Raw genomic sequence first — 23,088 nt, forward strand, 5'->3', positions numbered from 1 at the left:
ACAAGCAAGAACAAATATCTGTTCATTTAAACGCAGAAAAACTAGCTCCACTGTTACAAGCAAGAACAAATATCTGTTAATATAAACACAGAAGAACTACCTCCACTGGTACGTACTGAGGAACTGAGTGCAGACGAGGAATGAAGAAATACAAAAGGACCTCAGGGAAGTATAAAGGGACATTTGGTAACTGAATTATCAAAGGTAAGTATTATATGAGTGAAGAAGTTCAACCAAAAACACCATCTACTACTAGATACAAACGAGGACGGATTACTCACTCTACATTTATTACTACTACTTCTGTGCTATATGTTACTGCAAGGCCTTTCAGAACGATTAAACCTTTGCTTCCCTAATGTCCTGGTACTTAGAACTTTCGAATGGCTATCTAGCAGTCACGGTTTCGAATTCTGCCTTTGAACGTATACGCCCTTTTCGTTGAAGGAACGTTAGACGTAACTGTCTGTTGTATTCTTTATTCGTAAATAGTACCCTCTTGGTTATCGCTTCAAAATTAGGGACAGCTTACGCAGGCAGCTGTCGAGTATCTTTGAACAAAATTAAGTAAACAAAGAATCCCTCAACTCTAATGAAATACCTAATTATTAAATTTTATGAATAAAAGTTTTTATCAAATAATATCTTAACCTTTTTTTTTAAGTCAGCACAAAGTTAGATACGAAAACGTAGAGTTGATTACTAAGAATAAGTTTGGTATGTTTAGGAGAGCAAAAAAACATTTGTAAGTATTTATTGGTTTGTATTAGAGCCCCGTATATAAATAGGTTCTTTTGGATCATCTAGAAATAGAAGCTGTTGATAATTCGTTTCCCACAAGGTAAATATTAATGTTGGCCAACAGAATAATCGGCAAGGTTTTGTAAACAACCACAAATTACACAAAACTGATTCAGACTCACAGTTTAATAGTTAGGAATTTCTTTATTAAAATATAATAAACAATGCACCTTCGAAGTAACCCATTGAAACTGTCGTAGAGGTGGGAGCTACGTACTGCCCATAAAAACAACAAAAATAAGATAACCGGTTTCACCATTGAAACCAGATAGGACTGTTATTTCATGAAACCGGAGAAGATAATTATCTCACAAAACCAGAGGGGCAATCATCTTAGACAATTATCTTATAAAACCAAAAATAAACAACTATATCATGAAACTGGAAAATACAATTATCTCATGAAACCAGAAAATACAATTACCTCATGAAACCGGAAAGACAATTATTTCAAGAAACCAGGAAAGCCAATTATTTCATTAAACCGGAAAAAACATTATTAAACCAATTGCAAAATATCTTGATGTTTATGTTAAAAATATTTTTCATTTTTATTCACGGTTAAGTGCATTTTTCGAATATGAAGTTAATAGATGAGAAACTACCAATATTTGATTCTCTTAGAATTTTGCTTTCCTTTTACTTAGCAACAGGTCAACCTTAAGGATTTTATGACTCAATAAACCTGGTTTTAATACGTGCGGTGAACAGAACACAGAAAGCTTATTGTGTACCTTTGCGTTTAAAACATGCACACAAATTACCTGAACATGCACAGTAAATATATTCACTTACGTTGTCTACTAAATTATCCGTAAAGTTTTCCATGTTGTATATAAGTCTTTGTTTTTATTTTTACCTTAGCAAGTGTCTTATTTTGAAAGTCATTTGTTTATAATATGAATAGCAACAAATACCCTGTTTTTCTCACTTTTCCTCTACTTCTTAAATTAACAACAGTTTGTCTTTACGTTATCTCCAAAAAAATTTTTTTTTAGAATAGGAAATGTTTATTTGTTTATCTTCAGTTATGTTTGATTAACCTTTATTTCTGGATCGTCTTTTATCTATTTCCTGTAGGGTTGTAGTTCATTTAGTTGTAGTTTATTTACTCTTGGCTTCTGTTTTCGTTTCAGAAACGAGCACTAGATAAAAGCACAAAACAGGAAATAAGACTATTATGCTGCTATATTTAAGCTCAAAGTTACAAATCACAAGTATGGATACCTATTTTTTAGCATTATAAGCCGTCAGACATGCCACTGAGGGGGAAGATCGAAGTTTTCAGTTTTATCTCCTGGTATACTCAGTTATTTTTTCTACGTTTCAAGGAAATAATATTACTTAGTAATTAAACAAACGATTCACTCTCTGACATGATCCGTGAAAGAAAAATCGAGAATCTTCTATAGCTGCGTCAGTAATGAGATTTTAAATCGGTAATAGAACGGAGTTTTGAGCCAAATGTTTGTACTTAAACAAAAATAAGTCAGATCCATTCAACGAGACGCTATGCTGTAACTAAAGATTTGTCTTAAATAAAACCAAATTAATTAAATATTGTCTTTAATTTTGTAGGTTGCGCTTTCAATTTATTTAAGTAATTTCTAGTTATTCTGTTGCTATCCACATAATATTTATCTAACATGTTCTTCATCCAAATTCGTAATTGATACTCTTTCTATATGAATCAGTTTTCCATCTCGGTCATTTTTTCATCAGGATCAGTTTTTTATTTGGATAGGCTTTTCCAGTTCTATAGTTGGATAACCTACTCTCAATTATCTATTAACATACTTTGTTTACGTCCTTTGTCTTGGATTTCATAGCCATCTTCCAATTATTTCCTGACCTCCTTCTTCCATTTTCATCATTTTCCTCGTGTTCTATTTCAACATATATTTTCCATCTATTACTTACTAATTTTTTCTGTATTCTTTATCGCCTTCTTCAACGTTTTCTTGTGGTCGTTTTCTACTTGATCTGGCTCTAACATCATTATAATGGCTCAGTTAAGATATGTTACTTTTACCGTTACTTATAACTTCAGTTTTCCTTTTAGCTGTGGACCACTTCCTTTGTAATTCCATTTGAACGTTTTATGTTATTAGTTTATCATTTTTCAGTTACCAAAAATTACAAGTACTAGTACACAAAACCTCCGGCGAGACAACCCACGATTGATATACGACCAATTTTACCATAAAATTAGTTATTACAAGAACGTAAACGGTGGCCAGTAAGCACCATTAAGAATTAGTTCGTGATTACCGGTAATTTATAACTATATATACATAAACAAAATACAATTAAAGCTACTGACGATTTCCATTAAGATACATGAGTAAAAAGCACGAGGAAAGAAACTAGTATTGTTAGAAACATCGTTACAGTTTTACCTCATATTCGAATTTCCATTAGATTCGGCGTAACTACTATTGTTAGTAACATCGTCTTAGTTTTACTTCCTATTTAAGTTTTACTCGTGTTGGACGTAGCTAGTATTTTTAGTAACAAAATTTAAATTTTACTTCATATTCAATTTTTACTCATTTTGGACGTAGCTAGTATTGTTAGTTATATAACTTAAGTTTTACTTCATATTCAGTTTTAATTCATGTTAATCGTAGCTAGTATTTATAGTAAAATTGTTTTAGCTTTACTTCTTATTCCAGTTTTACTAACGCTGGACGTAGCTAATATAGTTAGTAAAATAATTTAAATTTTACGTCATATTCAATTTTTATTCACGTGAAAGTAGCTAGTATTGTTAGTAATATAATTTAAGTTTTACTTCATAATCAATTTTTACTCATGTTGGACGTAGCTAGTATTGTTAATAATATCGTTTTAGTTTTACTTCATATTCAACTTTTACTCATGTTGGACGTAGCTAGTATTGTTAGTAATATTGTTCAAGTGTTTCTCATGTTGGACGTGGCTAGTATTGTTAGTAATATCGTTCCAGTTCTACTAATATTAGACGTATCTAGTATTGTTAGTAATATCGTTTTAGTTTTCCTTAATATTCAAATTTTTCTCATGTTGGGCGTAGCTGGTATTGTCAGTAATATAGCTTTAGGTTTACTTCATATTCAAGTTTTACTCATGTTGGACGTAGCTCGTATTGTTAGTAATATCGTTCAAGTGTTTCTCATGTTGGACGTAGCTAGTATTGTCAGTAATATCGTTCAAGTTTTACTCATGTTGGACGTAGCTGGTATTGTTAGTTATATCGTTCCAGTTCCACTCATATTAGACGTATCTAGTATTGTTAGTAATATCGTTTTAGTTTTCCTTAATATTCAAATTTTTCTCATGTTGGGCGTAGCTGGTATTGTCAGTAATATAGCTTTAATTTTACTTCATATTCAAGTTTTACTCATGTTGGACGTAGCTAGTATTGTTAGTAATATCGTTCAAGTGTTTCTCATTTTTGACGTAGCTAGTATTGCTAGTAATATCATTCAAGTGTTTCTCATGTTGGACGTAGCTAGTATTGTTAGTAATATCGTTCAAGTGTTTCTCATGTTGGACGTAGCTAGTATTGTTAGTAATATCGTTCAAGTGTTTTCATGTTGGACGTGGCTAGTATTGTTAGTAATATCGTTCAAGTTTTACTCATGTCAGACGTAAATAGTATTGTTAGTAATATGGGTTTAATTTTTACTCATGTTGGACGTATCTAGTATTGTTAGTAATATCGTTTTAGTTTTACTTCATATTCAAGTTTTACTCATGTTGAACGTAGCTAGTATTGTTAGTAATATAATTTAAGTTTTCCATGTGAAATTGGTATCTAGTTTCCTTTCTTCGTCAGAAGATGTTTTACTGTAAAATTGTGAAATGGTTTCAATAACAATGCTCCCTTCAAGAAAGGAAATACAACATCATATCAGACGACTTTGTACAAATTTTAATGTCGTTTCTAAGGTGGACATACAGAGGAATACAGAATGGTTTTTCCAATATTTACAATAAATATAAGGTTTATAAAAGCAATCTAGACAGAAGTTCTTAATTTAAAGAAAATGTATCTACACCAGAAAGAAACAGCACAAAAGAAAACACTGAGGACGAAAATGTAATAATGTGGAACCACATTGAGGATGGCACGATTATTTTTAACGTGTAACTCAGAAAAATGTGTTAACAAATATATACAAAATAGAGTGTTTGATAATGGTTACACTGACTTTTAAATGTCCGATATCTGGTTTAATAAAGAATACGTCGGGTCACAAAGTTCACGTGCTTTGAGACTTCTGAAAACATGGTATAGACTTTCTGGTTCTAGGGCTAGATGGAGAGAAATAAAAGAAAAATATTCTGTGAAAAAAATTAAAAACATACGAATTACTCTTTTACCCTTCCCGTTTTGGGTTAAGTTGAGATAAAACTAGTAAAAAGAAACAATTATAATTAGATGTTTTAGGTATTATGTTTTTCAGGAGAAGTCTCGAAGACAAAAAAGTATGTTGTAAAAAATTCATTGTGTTAAAGTTAGTATCTACTCATATGTAATATCAAAAATCCAGATGAATAACGTAAGTAATTAACCACTAAGAAAATACAGGAATAGCTCTGCAAACACGTGCATTCTCAGTGATGGTCATTGTTTTAAAACAACCTATAATCCCACGAAATCCTTGACCGTTTATGTATTTACAAATATTTATCTACGTACCAAAACTAATGCCCCCCAGTGGCTCAGCGGTATGTATGCGGACTTACAACGCTAAAAATCGAGTTTCGATACCTATGGTGGGAAGAGCACAGATAGCCCACTGTGTAGCTTTGTGCTTAATTCAAAACAACAACAACCAAAACTAATGTTACTAAACTTGTGAAGACGTTTACTACCATACTCAAAAAATCAGATATCAATCTCACTATTTAATCAGTAATAACCGAAAAAACTGTCAACCACATATGAGTTATGTACCACTACAACCTGACTCAGGGACCACACCTATTATTTAGTTAGTAATAACTGAAAAAACTGTCAACCACATATGAGTTATGTACCCCTACAACCTGACTCAGGAACCACACCTATTATTCAGTCAGTAATAACTGAAAAAACTGTCAACCACACATGAGTTATGTACCCCTACAACCTGACTCAGGGACCACACTTATTTTTTAATCAGTAATAACCGAAAAAAATGCTAACCACACACGAGTTATGTACCCCTACAACCTGACTCAGTGACCACACCTATTATTCAGTCAGTAATCATTGAAAAAAACGCTAACCACACACTAGTTATGTACCCCTACAACCTGACTCAGGGACCACACCTATTATTTAGTCAGTAACAACTGAAGAAACTGCTAACCACACACGAGTTATGTACCTCTACAACCTGACTTAGGGACCACACCCATTATTTAGTTATTAATAACTGACAAAATTTTTAATCACACATAGGATATGTATCCTTACAGTTCGATTCAGAGACCACATTAATTGTTTAATTGGAAGTAATTCTCAACTATCAACAGACATCCTGTTGAAGACAGTAAAATAAATAAATGGTAGATTATTTTATTATCTGATGAAATTTTTCTGCATCAAATCCACTCTTTTCCAGAAAAAAGAACCCTTAAGGTTATTAGTGGACTGTATTTTCTCACAATTAACTGATGTTGTAACAACGTAAATGCGTAGATACCTTCTTATGTATGACGCAGCGAGACAAACTGGTGTAAGCCTTCTGATGTTGGCCCGACATGGCCAAGCGTGTTAAAGCGTTCGACTCGTAATCCGAGGGCCGCGGGTTCGAATCCCGGTCGCACCAAACATGCTCGCTTTCTCAGCCGTCGGGGCATTAAAAGGTGACGGTCAATGCTACTATTCGTTGGTAAAAGAGTAGCCCAAGAGTTGGCGGTGGGTGGTGATGACTAGCTGCCTTCCCTCTAGTCTTACACTGCTAAATTAGGGACGTCTAGCACAGATAGCCCTCGAGTAGCTTTGTGCGAAATTCCAAAACAAACAAACAAACTTTGCACGAAATTCAAAACAAACAAACCTTCTGATGTTAAACAGTAGACGACACATTTCATGTGTAAAATGTAAAAAAAAAAACATGTTTATCTATATTTTGTAGTCTTCTGTTAGCAACGATGTAAATAGAAACAGTTTCAAAGTATTTCTCTTTGGAGTGAATCTTGGAGTGATTTATTTTTATTTCTTCATTAAAATCGATCATAAATATAACTCTAGGATAGACAAGAGCACGTGCTATTTTATCAGGCAGAAAATGTGTAGGTAAGTTTGGTGATTGTTTCTGTCTATCCATAACCTTACCTTCACTGGGTAGAGAAATGTCAAGGTCATATCTGACCCAAGATCATTCTGAGCTGTACAGGTGTAAATACCAACGTCTTCCCATCTGATGTTTCGTATCAGTAAATCTCCATTATCCAGCACCTGTAATGTCAAAAATACATACATCAATATTTTAACCTGAAAATCATGAAGAAGCATGGTTGACCGGGTATTTCTCAAACAAGCAATATTTTATTTGTGAATGACTTCGAATCGGCACTACTTTTGTTATACCCATACATGTATTGTTCTGTTTTGTGACACTTCGCAGACAAAAAAAAAGTCATTTAAAAATTAAATAAAAAACAAAGTCGTGAATTACTGAGATACAAAACTCTATGATTTTAATTAAAAACAATCTAACGTTAAAACATATCTACTCGTTAGAAATGTATAAACTTTAAATTGAATCAGAATTACTACAAGTAAAATAGAAGTTTTCTGGAGGATAAACTTGATGAAAACATACAGGCTTTCAGAAGATTAGAATCGCCTGAGTTCGACATCTCAGGCACACCACAAAAAATATTGAAAGCCCAAGTTTACCTACAATTTTATTTTCGAAATGAATAATAGATGGCACTGCGTCATTTGCAAGAAATTTTTGTTGTTAAACACAAGCTACACAATAGGTTCTGCCCACAGCGAGTATCGAAACCCAATTTTTTGTGTTATAAGTTTTCACACTTACCGCTGAACCACCGTAGTCCTGTACATAATGAGATGTTAGCATTAAACTTATAATTAATGTAATTCATTACTGTGAGCATTTTCTTAAAGCAAACCACATCGGGCTATATACTGTGTCCACTGAGAGGAACAGAACACCTCAGTTTAACACTTTCCAACGTACAGGGGGGATCAATTTATTACTAACATTTTAATAATAAAATAAAAATAAATACATTCAACCAAAGCTAATGAAAATAACATGGTATTCTATGTTCATATAAACACAGAAGAACTACCTCTAATGTTACAAGCAAGAACAAATATCTGTTCATATAAACACAGAAAAACTACCTGTACTGTTACTAGCAAGAACAAATATCTGTTCATATAAAAACAGAAGAACTAACTTCACTGTTACAAGCAAGAACAAATATCTGTTCATATAAACACAGAAGAACTAACTCCACTGTTACAAGCAAGAACAAATATCTGTTCATATAAACACAGAAGAACTATCTCTACTGTTACAAGCAAGAACAAATATCTGTTCATATAAACACAGAAAAACTACCTGTACTGTTACTAGCAAGAATAAATATCTGTTCATATAAACACAGAAGAACTACCTCTAATGTTACAAGCAAGAACAAATATCTGTTAATATAAACACAGAAGAACTATCTCCACTCTTACAAGGAACAACAAATATATGTTCATATAAACAAAGCAGAACTATCTCCACTGTTACAAGCAAGAACAAATATCTGTTCATGTAAACACAGAAAAACTACCTGTACTGTTCCCAGCAAGAATAAATATCTGTTCATATAAACACAGAAGAACTACCTTCAATGTTACTAGCAAGAACAAATATCTGTTCATATAAACACAGAAAAACTACCTCTATTGTTACAACCAAAAACAAATATCTGTTCATTTAAACACAGAAGAACTAGCTCCACTGTTACAAGCAAGAACAAATATCTGTTCATATAAACACAGAAGAACTATCTCTACTGTTACAAGCAAGAACAAATATCTGTTCATATAAACACAGAAAAACTACCTGTACTGCCAGTAGCAAGAACAAATATCTGTTCATATAAACACAAAAGAACTACTTCCAATGTTACAAGCAAGAACAAATATCAGTTCTTATGAACACAGAAGAACTTCCTCTACTGTTACAAGCAACAACAAATATCTGTTCATATAAACACAGAAGAACTAGCTCTACTGTTACAAGCAAGAAGAAATATCTGTTCATATAAACACAGAAGTACTAACTCCAATGTTACAAGCAAAATCATATGTCTTTTCATACAAACACAGAAGAACTATCTCCACTGTTACAAGCAAAAACAAATATCTGTTCATATAAACACAGAAGAACTATCTCTACTGTTACAAGCAAAAACAAATATATGTTCATATAAACATAGAAGAACTAGCTCCACTGTTACAAGCAAGAACAAATATCTGTTCATATAAACACAGAAGAACTATCTCTACTGTTACAAGCAAGAACAAATATCTGTTCCTATAAACACAGAGAAACTACCTGTACTGTTACTAGCAAGAACAAATATCTGTTCATATAAACACAGAAGAACTATCTCTACTGTTACATGCAACAACAAATATCTGTTCATATAAACACAGAAGAACTAGCTCCACTGTTACAAGCAAGAACAAATATCTGTTCATATAAACACAGAAGGACTACCTCCACTGTTACAAGCAAGAACAAATATCTGTTCATATAAACACAGAAGTACTACCTTTAATGTTACAAGCAAAAACAAATGTCTTTTCATATAAATACAGAAGAACTATCTCCCCTGTTTCAAGCAAACACAAATATCTGTTCATATAAACACAGAAGAACTATCTCCACTGTTACAAGCAAAAACAAATATCTGTTCATATAAACACAGAAGAACTATCTCTACTGTTACAAGCAAAAACAAATATTTGTTCATATAAACACAGAAGAACTATCTTCACTGTTACAAGCAAGAACAAATACCTGTTCATATAAATACAGAAGAACTATCTCTACTGTTACAAGCAAGAACAAATATCTGTTTATATAAACAGAGAAGAACTATCTCTACTGTTATAAGCAAGAACAAATATCTGTTCATAAAAACACAGAAGAACTAGCTCCACTGTTACGTACTGAGGAACTGAGTGCACACGAGGAATGAAGAAATACAAAAGGACCTCAGGGAAGTATAAAGGGACATTTGGTAACTGAATTATCAAAGGTAAGTATTATATGAGTGAAGAAGTTCAACCAAAAACACCATCTACTACTAGTCACAAACGAGGACGGATTATTCACTCTACATTTATTACCACTACTTCTGTGCTATATGTTACTGCAAGGCCTTTCAGAACGATTTAACCTGTGCTTCCCTAATGTCCTGGTACTTAGAACCTTCGAATGGCTATCTAGCAATCACGGGTTGGAATTCTACCTCTGAACGTGTACGCCCTTTTCGTTGAAGGGACATTAGTCGTAACTGTCTGTTGTATTCTTTATTCGTAAATAGTACCCTCTTGGTTATCGCTTCAAAATTAGGGACAGCTTACGCAGGCAGCTGTCGAGTATCTTTGAACAAAATTAAGTAAACAAAGAATCCCTCAACTCTAATGAAATACCTAATTATTAAATTTTATGAATAAAAGTTTTTCTCAACTAATATCTTAATCTTTTTTTTTTTTAAGTCAGCACAAAGTTAGATACCAAGACGTAAAATATTTAGAATTAATTACTAAGAATAAGTTTGGTATGTTTAGGAGAGCAAAAAAAACATTTGTAAGTATTTATTGGTTTGTATTAGAGCCCCGTATATAAATAGGTTCTTTTGGATCATCTAGAAATAGAAGCTGTTGATAATTCGTTTCCCACAAGGTAAATATTAATGTTGGCCAACAGAATAATCGGCAAGGTTTTGTAAATAACCACAAATTACACAAAACTGATTCAGACTCACAGTTTAATAGTTAGGAATTTCTTTATTAAAATATAATAAACAATGCACCTTCGAAGTAACCCATTGAAACTGTCGTAGAGGTGGGAGCTACGTACTGCCCATAAAAACAACAAAAATAAGATAACCAGTTTCACCATTGAAACCAGATAGGACTGTTATCTCATGAAACCGGAGAAGATAATTATCTCACGAAACCAGAAGGGCAATCATCTTAGACATTTATTTTATAAAACAAAAAATAAACAACTATATCATGAAACTGGAAAATACAATTATCTCATGAAACCAGAAAATACAATTACCTCATGAAACCGGAAGACAATTATTTCAAGAAACCAGGAAAGCCAATTATTTCATTAAACCGGAAAAAAACATTATTAAACCAATTGCAAAATATCTTGATGTTTATGTTAAAAATATTTTTCATTTTTATTCACGGTTAAGTGCATTTTTCGAATATGAAGTTAATACATGAGAAACTACCAATATTTGATTCTCTTAGAATTTTGCTTTCCTTTTACTTAGCAACAGGTCAACCCTAAGGATTTTATGACTCAATAAACCTTGTTTTGATACGTGCGGGGAACAGAACACAGAAAGCTTATTGTGTACCTTTGCGTTTAAAACATGCACACAAATTACCTGAACATGCACAGTAAATATATTCACTTACGTTGTCTACTAAATTATCCGTAAAGTTTTCTTTGTTGTATATAAGTCTTTGTTTTTATTTTTACCTTAGCAAGTGTCTTATTTTGAAAGTCATTTGTTTATAATATGAATAGCAACAAATACCCTGTTTTTCTCACTTTTCCTCTACTTCTTAAATTAACAACAGTTTGTCTTTACGTTATCTCCAAAAAAATTTTTTTTTAGAATAGGAAATGTTCATTTGTTTATCTGCAGTTATGTTTGATTAACCTTTATTTCTGGATCGTCTTTTATCTATTTCCTGTAGGGTTGTAGTTCATTTAGTTGTAGTTTATTTACTCTTGGCTTCTGTTTTCGTTTCAGAAACGAGCAGTAGATGGAAGAACAAAACAGGAAATAAGACTATTATGCTGCTATATTTAAGCTCAAATTTACAAATCACAAGTATGGATACCTATTTTTTAGCATTATAAGCCGTCAGACATGCCACTGAGGGGGAAGATCGAAGTTTTCAGTTTTATCTCCTGGTATACTCAGTTATTTTTTCTACGTTTCAAGGAAATAATATTACTTAGTAATTAAACAAACGATTCACTCTCTGACATGATCCGTGAAAGAAAAATCGAGAATCTTCAATAGCTGCGGCAGTATTGAGATTTTAAATCGGTAATAGAACGGAGTTTTGAGCCAAAAGGTTGTACTTAAACAAAAATAAGTCAGATCCATTCAACGAGACGCTATGCTGTAACTAAAGATTTGTCTTAAATAAAACCAAATTAATTAAATATGTTCTTTAATTTTGTAGGTTGCGCTTTCAATTTATTTAAGTAATTTCTAGTTATTCTGTTGCTATCCACATAATATTTATCTAACATGTTCTTCATCCAGATTCGTAATTGATACTCTTTCTATATGAATCAGTTTTCCATCTCGGTCATTTTTTCATCAGGATCAGTTTTTTATTTGGATAGGCTTTTCCAGTTCTATAGTTGGATAACCTACTCTCAGTTATCTATTAACATACTTTGTTTACGTCGTTTGTCTTGGATTTCATAGCCATCTTCCAATTATTTGCTGACCTCCTTCTTCCATTTTCATCAGTTTCCTCGTGTTCTATTTCAACATATATTTTCCATCTATTACCTACTAATTTTTTCTGTATTTTTTATCGCCTTCTTCAACGTTTTCTTGTGGTCGCTTTCTACTTGATCTGGCTCTAACATCATTATAATGGCTCAGTTAAGATATGTTACTTTTACCGTTACTTATAAATTCAGTTTTCCTTGTAGCTGTGGACCACTTCCTTTCTAATTCCATTTGAACGTTTTATGTTATTAGTTTATCATTTTTCAGTTACCAAAATATACAAGTACTAGTACACAAAACCTCCGGCGAGACAACCCACGATTGATATACGACCAATTTTACCATAAAATTAGTTATTACAAGAACGTAAACGGTGGCCAGTAAGCACCATTAAGAATTAGTTCGTGATTACCGGTAATTTATAACTATATGTACATAAACAAAATACAATGAAAGCTACTGACGATTTCCATTAAGATACATGAGTAAAAAGCACGAGGAAAGAAGCTAGTATTGTTAGAAACATCGTTACAGTTTTACCTCATATTTAAGTTTTACTCGTGTTGGACGTAGCTAGTATTTTTACTAACAAAATTTAAATTTTACTTCATATTCAATTTTTACTCATTTTGGACGTAGCTGGTATTGTTAGTTATATAACTTAAGTTTTACTTCATATTCAGTTTTAATTCATGTTAAGCGTAGCTAGTATTTAAAGTAAAAATGTTTTAGCTTTACTTCATATTCCAGTTTTACTCACGCTGGACGTAGCTAATATAGTTAGTAAAATAATTTAAATTTTACTTCATATTCAATTTTTATTCACGTGGAAGTAGCTAGTATTGTTAGTAATATAATTTAAGTTTTACTTCATAATCAATTTTTACTCATGTTGGACGTAGCTAGTATTGTTAGTTATATCGTTCCAGTTCCACTCATATTAGACGTATCTAGTATTGTTAGTAATATCGTTTTAGTTTTTCTTAATATTCAAATTTTTCTAATGTTGGGCGTAGCTGGTATTGTCAGTAATATAGCTTTAGTTTTACTTCATATTCAAGTTTTACTCATGTTGGACGTAGCTCGTATTGTTAGTAATATCGTTTAAGTTTTACTCATGTTGGACGTAGCTGGTATTGTTAGTTATATCGTTCCAGTTCTACTCATGTTAGACGTGTCTAGTATTCTTAGTAATATCGTTTTAGTTTTCCTTAATATTTAAATTTTTCTCATGTTGGTCATAGCTGGTATTGTCAGTAATATAGCTTTAGTTTTACTTCATATTCAAGTTTTACTCATGTTGGACGTAGCAAGTATTGTTAGTAATATCGTTCAAGTGTTTATCATGTTGGACGTAGCTAGTATTGTTAGTAATATCGTTCAAGTGTTTCTCATGTTGGACGTAGCTAGTATTGTTAGTTATATCGTTCAAGTGTTTCTCATGTTGGACGTAGCTAGTATTGCTAGTAATATCATTCAAGTGTTTCTCATGCTGGACGTGGCTAGTATTGTTAGTAATATCGTTCAAGTGTTTCTCATGTTGGACGTAGCTAGTATTGTTAGTAATATCGTTCAAGTGTTTCTCATGTTGGACGTAGCTAATATTGTTAGTAATATCGTTCAAGTTTTACTCATGTTCGACGTATCTAGTATTGTTAGTAATATCTATTTAGTTTTACTTATTATTCAAGTTTTACTCATGTTGAAAGTAGCTAGTATTGTTAGTAATATAATTTAAGTTTTACTTCATAATCAATTTTTACTCATGTTGGACGTAGCTAGTATTGTTAGTTATATCGTTCCAGTTCCACTCATATTAGACGTATCTAGTATTGTTAGTAATATCGTTTTAGTTTTTCTTAATATTCAAATTTTTCTAATGTTGGGCGTAGCTGGTATTGTCAGTAATATAGCTTTAGTTTTACTTCATATTCAAGTTTTACTCATGTTGGACGTAGCTCGTATTGTTAGTAATATCGTTTAAGTTTTACTCATGTTGGACGTAGCTGGTATTGTTAGTTATATCGTTCCAGTTCTACTCATGTTAGACGTATCTAGTATTGTTAGTAATATCGTTTTAGTTTTCCTTAATATTTAAATTTTTCTCATGTTGGTCATAGCTGGTATTGTCAGTAATATAGCTTTAGTTTTACTTCATATTCAAGTTTTACTCATGTTGGACGTAGCAAGTATTGTTAGTAATATCGTTCAAGTGTTTATCATGTTGGACGTAGCTAGTATTGTTAGTAATATCGTTCAAGTGTTTCTCATGTTGGACGTAGCTAGTATTGTTAGTTATATCGTTCAAGTGTTTCTCATGTTGGACGTAGCTGGTATTGTTAGTAATATCGTTCAAGTGTTTCTCATGTTGGACGTAGCTAGTATTGCTAGTAATATCATTCAAGTGTTTCTCATGCTGGACGTGGCTAGTATTGTTAGTAATATCGTTCAAGTGTTTCTCATGTTGGACGTAGCTAGTATTGTTAGTAATATCGTTCAAGTGTTTCTCATGTTGGACGTAGCTAATATTGTTAGTAATATCGTTCAAGTTTTACTCATGTTGGACGTATCTAGTATTGTTAGTAATATCTATTTAGTTTTACTTATTATTCAAGTTTTACTCATGTTGAACGTAGCGAGTATTGTTAGTAATATAATTTAAGTTTTACATGTGAAATTGGTATCTTGTTTCCTTTCTTTGTCAAAAGATGTTTTACTGTAAAATTGTGAAATGGTTTCAATAACAATGCTCTCTTCAAGAAAGGAAATACAACATCATATCAGACGACTTTGTACAAATTTTAATGTTGTTTCTAAGGTGGACATACAGAGGAATACAGAATGGTTTTTCCAATATTTACAATAAATATAAGGCTTATAAAAGCAATCTAGACAGAAGTTCTTAATTTAAAGAAAATGTATCTACACCAGAAACGAACAGCACAAAAGAAAACACTGAGGACGAAAATGTAATAATGTGGAACCACATTGAGGATGGCACGATTATTTTTAACGTGTAACTCAGAAAAATGTGTTAACAAATATATACAAAATAGAGTGTTACAAAATAGAGTGTTTGATAATGGTTACACTGACATTTAAATGTCCGATATCTGGTTTAATAAAGAATACGTCGGGTCACAAAGATCACGTGCTTTGAGACTTCTGAAAACATGGTATAGACTTTCTGGTTCTAGGGCTAGATGGAGAGAAATAAAAGAAAAATATTCTGTGAAAAAATTTAAAAACATACGAATTACTCTTTTACCCTTCCCGTTTTGGGTTAAGTTGAGATAAAACTAGTGAAAAGAAACAATTATAATTAGATGTTTTAGGTATTATGTTTTAAGGAGAAGTCTCCAAGACAAAAAAAGTATGTTGTAAAAATTCATTGAGTTAAAGTGAGTATCTACTCATATGTAATATCAAAAATCCAGATGAATAACGTAAGTAATTAACCACTAAGAAAATACAGGAATAGCTCTGCAAACACGTGCATTCTCAGTGATGGTCATTGTTTTAAAACAACCTATAATCCCACGAAATCCTTGACCGTTTATGTATTTACAAATATTTATCTACGTACCAAAACTAATGCCCCCAAGTGGCTCAGCGGTATGTATGCGCTAAAAATCGAGTTTCGATACCTATGGTGGGCAGAGCACAGATAGCTACTGTGTAGCTTTGTGCTTAATTCAAAACAACAACAACCAAAACTAATGTTACTAAACTTGTGAAGACGTTTACTACCATACTCAAAAAATCAGATATCAATCTCACTCTTTAATCAGTAATAACTGAAAAAACTGCTAACCACACATGAGTTATGTACCCCTACAACCTTACTCAGGAACCACACCTATTATTTAGTCAGTAATAACTGAAAAAACTGTCAACCACACATGAGTTATGTACCCCTACAACCTGACTCAGGGACCACACCTATTATTTAGTCAGTAATAACCGAAAACACTGCTAACCACACGAGTTATGTACCCCTACAACCTGACTCAGGGACCACACCTATTATTCAGTCAGTAATAATTGAAAAACTGCTAACCACACATGAGTTATGTACACCTACAACCTGACTCAGGAACCACACCTATTATTTAGTCAGTAATAATTGAAAACTGCTAACCACACATGAGTTATGTACCCCTAGAACATGACTCAGGGACCACACCTATTATTTAGTCAGTAATAACTGAAAAACTGCTAACCACACACGAGTTATGTACCCTACAACCTGACTCAGGGACCACACCTATTATTCAGTCAGTAATAATTGAAAAACTGCTAACCACACATGAGTTATGTACACCTACAACCTGACTCAGGAACCACACCTATTATTTAGTCAGTAATAATTGAAAAACTGCTAACCACACATGAGTTATGTACCCTAGAACATGACTCAGGGACCACACCTATTATTTAGTCAGTAATAACTGAAAAAATGCTAACCACACACGAGTTATGTACCCCTACAACCTGACTCAGGGATCCACACCTATTATTTAGTTATTAATAACTGAGAAAATTGCTAACCACACACGAGTTATGTACCCCGACAACCTGATTCAGGGACCACACCTATTATTTAGTCAGTAATAACTGAAGAAACTGCTAACCACACACGAGTTATGTACCCCTACAACCTGACTTAGGGACCACACCCATTATTTAGTTATTAATAACTGACAAAATTGCTAATCACACATAGGATATATATCCTTACAGTTCGATTCAGAGACCACATTAATTGTTTAATTGGAAGTAATTCTCAACTATCAACAGACATCCTGTTGAAGACAGTAAAATAAATAAATGGTAGATTATTTTATTATCTGATGAAATTTTTCTGCATCAAATCCACTATTTTTCCAGAAAAAAGAACCCTTAAGGTTATTAGTGGACTGCATTTTCTCACAATTAACTGATGTTGTAACAACGTAAATGCGTAGATACCTTCTTATGTATGACGCAGCGAGACAAACTGGTGTAAGCCTTCTGATGTTGGCCCGACATGGCCAAGCGTGTTAAAGCGTTCGACTCGTAATCCGAGGGCCGCGGGTTCGAATCCCGGTTGCACCAAACATGCTCGCTTTCTCAGCCGTCGGGGCATTAAAAGGTGACGGTCAATGCCACTATTCGTTGGTAAAAGAGTAGCCCAAGAGTTGGCGGTGGGTGGTGATGACTAGCTGCCTTCCCTCTAGTCTTACACTGCTAAATTAGGGACGTCTTGCACAGATAGCCCTCGAGTAGCTTTGTGCGAAATTCCAAAACAAGCAAACAAACTTTGCACGAAATTCAAAACAAACAAACCTTCTGATGTTAAACAGTAGACTATACATTTCATGTGTAAAATGTAAAAAAAAAACATGTTTATCTATATTTTAAAGTCTTCTGTTAGCAACGATGTAAATAGAAACAGTTTCAAAGTATTTCTCTTTGGAGTGAATCTTGGAGTGATTTATTTTATTTCTTCATTAAAATCGATCATAAATATAACTCTAGAATAGACAAGAGCACGTGCTATTTTATCAGGCAGAAAATGTGTAGGTAAGTTTGGTGATTGTTTCTGTTATCCATAACCTTACCTTCACTGGGTAGAGAAATGTCAAGGTCATATCTGACCCAAGATCATTCTGAGCTGTACAGGTGTAAATACCAACGTCTTCCCATCTGATGTTTCGTATCAGTAAATCTCCATTATCCAGCACCTGTAATGTCAAAATACATACATCAATATTTTAACCTGAAAATCATGAAGAAGCATGGTTGACCGGGTATTTCTCAAACAAGCAATATTTTATTTGTGAATGACTTCGAATCGGCACTACTTTTGTTATACCCATACATGTATTGTTCTGTTTTGTGACACTTCGCAGACAAAAAAAAAGTCATTTAAAAATTAAATAAAAAACAAAGTCGTGAATTACTGAGATACAAAACTCTATGATTTTAATTAAAAACAATCTAACGTTAAAACATATCTACTCGTTAGAAATGTATAAACTTTAAATTGAATCAGAATTACTACAAGTAAAATAGAAGTTTTCTGGAGGATAAACTTGATGAAAACATACAGGCTTTCAGAAGATTAGAATCGCCTGAGTTCGACATCTCAGGCACACCACAAAAAATATTGAAAGCCCAAGTTTACCTACAATTTTATTTTCGAAATGAATAATAGATGGCACTGCATCATTTGCAAGAAATTTTTGTTGTTAAACACATAAGCTACACAATAGGTTCTGCCCAAAGCGAGTATCGAAACCCAATTTTTTGTGTTATAAGTTTTCACACTTACCCCTGAACCACCGTAGTCCTGTACATAATGAGATGTTAGCATTAAACTTATAATTAATGTAATTCATTACTGTGAGCATTTTCTTAAAGCAAACCACATCGGGCTATAACAGAACCCCTCAGTTTAACACTTTCCAACGTACAGGGGGGATCAATTTATTACTAACATTTTAATAATAAAATAAAAATAAATACATTCAACCAAAGCTAATAAAAATAACATGGTATTCTATGTTTTTGTTTTTTTAATTTCTCGCAAAGCTACATGAGGGCTGTTTGCGCTAGCCGTCCCTAATTTAACATTGAAAAACTAGATGGAAGGCAGCTAATCATCACCACCAACTGCAAACTCTTGAGCTACTCTTTCACCAACTGTTATTGGGATAAACCGTCCTCTTATAACGCCCCGCGACTGAACCGTGAGCATGTTTCGTGGGGCGTGGATTCAAACCCGCAATAAGCAGATTTCTAGTCAAGTGCCCTCTAACCACCTGGTCATGTTTCACCAGTATTCGAACTGTGACAAATAGTTTGGTATTCATTATCTTTGTACAAGAAATGAAAGGTAGTAGTCCATGCTAATAGGCAAAAATAAACTAAACTACAAAGGTATTTTTTTCGTTTTTCTCACCTACACCACTGAGACGTCTCAAAAACGATTTAATGCTAAATGTTGGGTTTCAGTACCCAAGGTGGACTGAGCACAGATAGCCCATTGTGTAGCTTAGACGTTAACCGCCGAAAAACAAAACCAACCTTACCATTACTTTATTTAAAATCACGAACACTTACCATGTATTTCTTGTCGTCTTCAAGTGGTCTGTTGTCATCACCACGTGACATATCACTTCCGGTTTCGGTAGACCGGAACTGCGACAGAACAACTGAACGTCACTTCCTTGTTGTTCGAAACGAAAGCGTTTCCACAGGTAAATTCTTGCTGGTAAGCCTGAGATAACAGAAAAGGTTTAAACCAGCTATCTTTGTGATTATTAGACTCACAAGTTAAATTGTCTTCTGCGTTGGTTATGAGTATTTACTTAAAGAATCAGCACAGATGGATACAACTGTATTAATAATATATTACTATTATCTATTAATATTATAGATAATACACAACAGACAGATAAGGAAACGTGTAAGATTATTACACTGTTTATAATAGTTTATGGAACTGGAAGTACAGACAACCACACTGTTTACAACAGTTTATGGAACTGGAAATACAGACGACCACACTGTTTACAAAAGTTTATGGAACTGGAAATACAGACGACCACACTGTTTACAACAGTTTATGGAACTGGAAGTACAGACAACCACATTGTTTACAACAGTTTATGGAACTGGAAATACATACGACCACACTGTTTACAAAAGTTTATGGAACTGAAGGTACAGACGACCACACTGTTTACAACAGTTTAAGGAACTGGAAGTACAGACAACCACACTGTTTACAACAGTTTATGGAACTGGAAATACAGAGGACCACACTGTTTACAACAGTTTATGGAACTGGAAGTACAGACAACCACACTGTTTACAACAGTTTATGGAACTGGAAGTACAGACAACCACACTGTTTACAACAGTTTATGGAACTGGAAATACAGACAACCACACTGTTTACAACAGTTTATTGGACTGGAAATACAGACAACCACACTGTTTACAACAGTTTATGGAACTGGATTTATTATAATGTATATTAGATGCCTATTGTAAATCAAAAGTAAGAAAATATGATAGATATGTCAAAGAAAACAATAGTGAAATTTATTTTGATTTCTGCGCAAAATACAGAAAAAGTACTGTCTTCGTTACAAGCATAAACAAATATCTTTTCATATAAACACAGAAGAACTAACTCCACTGTTACAAGTAAGAACAAATATCTGTTCCTATAAACACAGAAGAACTACCTCCACTGTTACAAGCAACAACAAATATCTTTTCACATAAACAAAGAAGAACTACCTCCACTGTTACAAGCCACAACAAATATCTGTTCCTATAAACACAGAAGAACTACCTCCACTGTTACAATCAACAACAAATATCTGTTCATATAAACACAGAAGAACTATCTCTACTGTTACAAGCAAGAACAAATATCTGTTCATATAAACACAGAAGAACTATTTCTACTGTTACAAGCAAGAACAAATATCTGTTCATATAAACACCTAAGAACTATCTCTACTGTTACAAGCAAGAAGAAAAATCTGTTCATATAAACACAGAAGAACTACTTGTACTGTAACTAGCAAGAACAAATAACTGTTCAAATAAACACAGAAGAACTAGCTCCACTGTTACAAGAAAGAACAAATATCTGTTCATATAAACACAGAAGAACTAGCTCCACTGTTACAAGCAAGAACAATATCTGTTAATATAAACACAGAAGAACTAGCTCGACTGTTACAAGCAAGAACAAATATCTGTTCATATAAACACAGAAGAACTGGCTCCACTGTTACAAGCAAGAACAAATATCTGTTCTTATAAACACAGAAGAACTAGCTCCACTGTTATAAGCAAGAACAAATATCTGTTCATATAAACACAGAAGAACTATCTCTACTGTTACAAGGAAGAATAAATCTCTGTTCATATAAACACAGAAGAACTATCTCTACTGTTACAAGCAAGAACAAATATCTGTTCATATAAACACAGAAGAACTCTCTCTACTGTTACACGCAAGAACAAATATCTGTTCCTATAAACACAGAAGAACTAGCTCCACTGTTACAAGCAACAACAAATATCTGTTCACATAAACACAAGAACTAGCTCCACTGTTACAAGGAAGAACAAATATATGTTCATATAAACACAGAAGAACTATTTCTACTGTTACACGCAAGAACAAATATCTGTTCCTATAAACACAGAAGAACTACCTCCACTGTTACAAGCAACAACAAATATCTGTTCACATAAACATAGAAGTACTACCTTCACTGTTACTAGCAACAACAAATATCTGTTCCTATAAACACAGAAGAACTACCTCCACTGTTACAAGCAACAACAAATATCTGTTCACATAAACACAGAAGAACTATCTCTACTGTTACAAGTAAGAACAAATATCTGTTCATATAAATACAGAAGAACTACCTCCACTGTTACAAGCAACAACAAATATCTGTTCACATAAACATAGAAGTACTACCTCCACTGTTACAAGCAACAACAAATATCTGTTCCTATAAACACAGAAGAACTACCTCCACTGTTACAAGCAACAACAAATATCTGTTCACATAAACACAGAAGAACTATCTCTACTGTTACAAGTAAGAACAAATATCTGTTCATATAAATACAGAAGAACTATCTCTACTGTTACAAGCAAGAACAAATATCTGTTCATATAAACACAGAAGAACTATTTCTACTGTTACAAGCAAGAACAAATATCTGTTCATATAAACACAGAAGAACTATCTCTACTGTTACAAGCAAGAAGAAAAATCTGTTCATATAAACACAGAAGAACTAGCTCAGCTGTTACAAGCAAGAACAAATAACTCTTCAATTAAACACAGAAGAACTAGCTCCACTGTTACAAGAAAGAACAAATATCTGTTCATATAAACACAGAAGAACTATCTCTACTGTTACAAGCAAGAACAAATATCTATTCCTATAAACACAGAAGAACTATCTCTACTGTTACAAGCAAAAACAAATATGTGTTCATATAAACACAGAAGAACAACCTCTACTGTTGCAAGCAACAAAAACTATCTGTTCATATAAACACAGAAGAACTATCTCTACTGTTACAAGCAAGAACAAATATCTGTTCATATAAACACAGAAGAACTAGCTCCACTGTTACAAGCAAGAACAAATATCTGTTCATATAAACACAAAAGAACTATCTCCACTGTTACAAGCAAGAACAAGTATCTGTTCATATAAACACAGAAGTACTACCTCCACTGTTACAAGCAAGAACAAATATCTGTTCATATAAACACAAAAGAACTATCTCCACTGTTACAAGCAAGAACAAGTATCTGTTCATATAAACACAGAAGTACTACCTCCAATGTTACAAGCAAAAACAAATGTCTTTTCATATAAACACAGAAGAACTATCTCCACTGTTACAAACAAAAACATATATCTGTTCATTTAAACACAGAAGAACTATCTCTACTGTTACAAGCAAGAACAAATATCTGTTCATATAAACACAGAAGA

General features: G+C 33.0%; 2 protein-coding genes across 2 annotated transcripts; both read right to left on the reverse strand.

Annotated features, from left to right (window-relative positions):
• Positions 1 to 4,696: 4,696 nt before the first annotated feature.
• On the reverse strand, positions 4,697 to 7,305 carry LOC143223702 (zwei Ig domain protein zig-2-like). Its single transcript, XM_076452021.1, has 2 exons — positions 7,115 to 7,305; positions 4,697 to 5,100 (listed from the first exon to the last, which is right to left on the reverse strand). The coding sequence occupies exons 1-2, from the start codon at positions 7,292 to 7,294 to the stop codon at positions 5,095 to 5,097; spliced, it is 186 nt and encodes a 61-aa protein (XP_076308136.1). The 5' UTR covers positions 7,295 to 7,305; the 3' UTR covers positions 4,697 to 5,094.
• Positions 7,306 to 15,324: 8,019 nt separating this feature from the next.
• On the reverse strand, positions 15,325 to 19,805 carry LOC143223703 (zwei Ig domain protein zig-2-like). The gene is made up of 3 exons (XM_076452022.1): positions 19,654 to 19,805; positions 18,150 to 18,272; positions 15,325 to 15,745 (listed from the first exon to the last, which is right to left on the reverse strand). The coding sequence occupies exons 1-3, from the start codon at positions 19,702 to 19,704 to the stop codon at positions 15,740 to 15,742; spliced, it is 180 nt and encodes a 59-aa protein (XP_076308137.1). The 5' UTR covers positions 19,705 to 19,805; the 3' UTR covers positions 15,325 to 15,739.
• Positions 19,806 to 23,088: the final 3,283 nt, after the last annotated feature.

The sequence above is a fragment of the Tachypleus tridentatus genome, chromosome 8 (genome assembly GCF_004210375.1).
Source record: "Tachypleus tridentatus isolate NWPU-2018 chromosome 8, ASM421037v1, whole genome shotgun sequence".
NCBI lineage: Eukaryota > Metazoa > Arthropoda > Merostomata > Xiphosura > Limulidae > Tachypleus > Tachypleus tridentatus.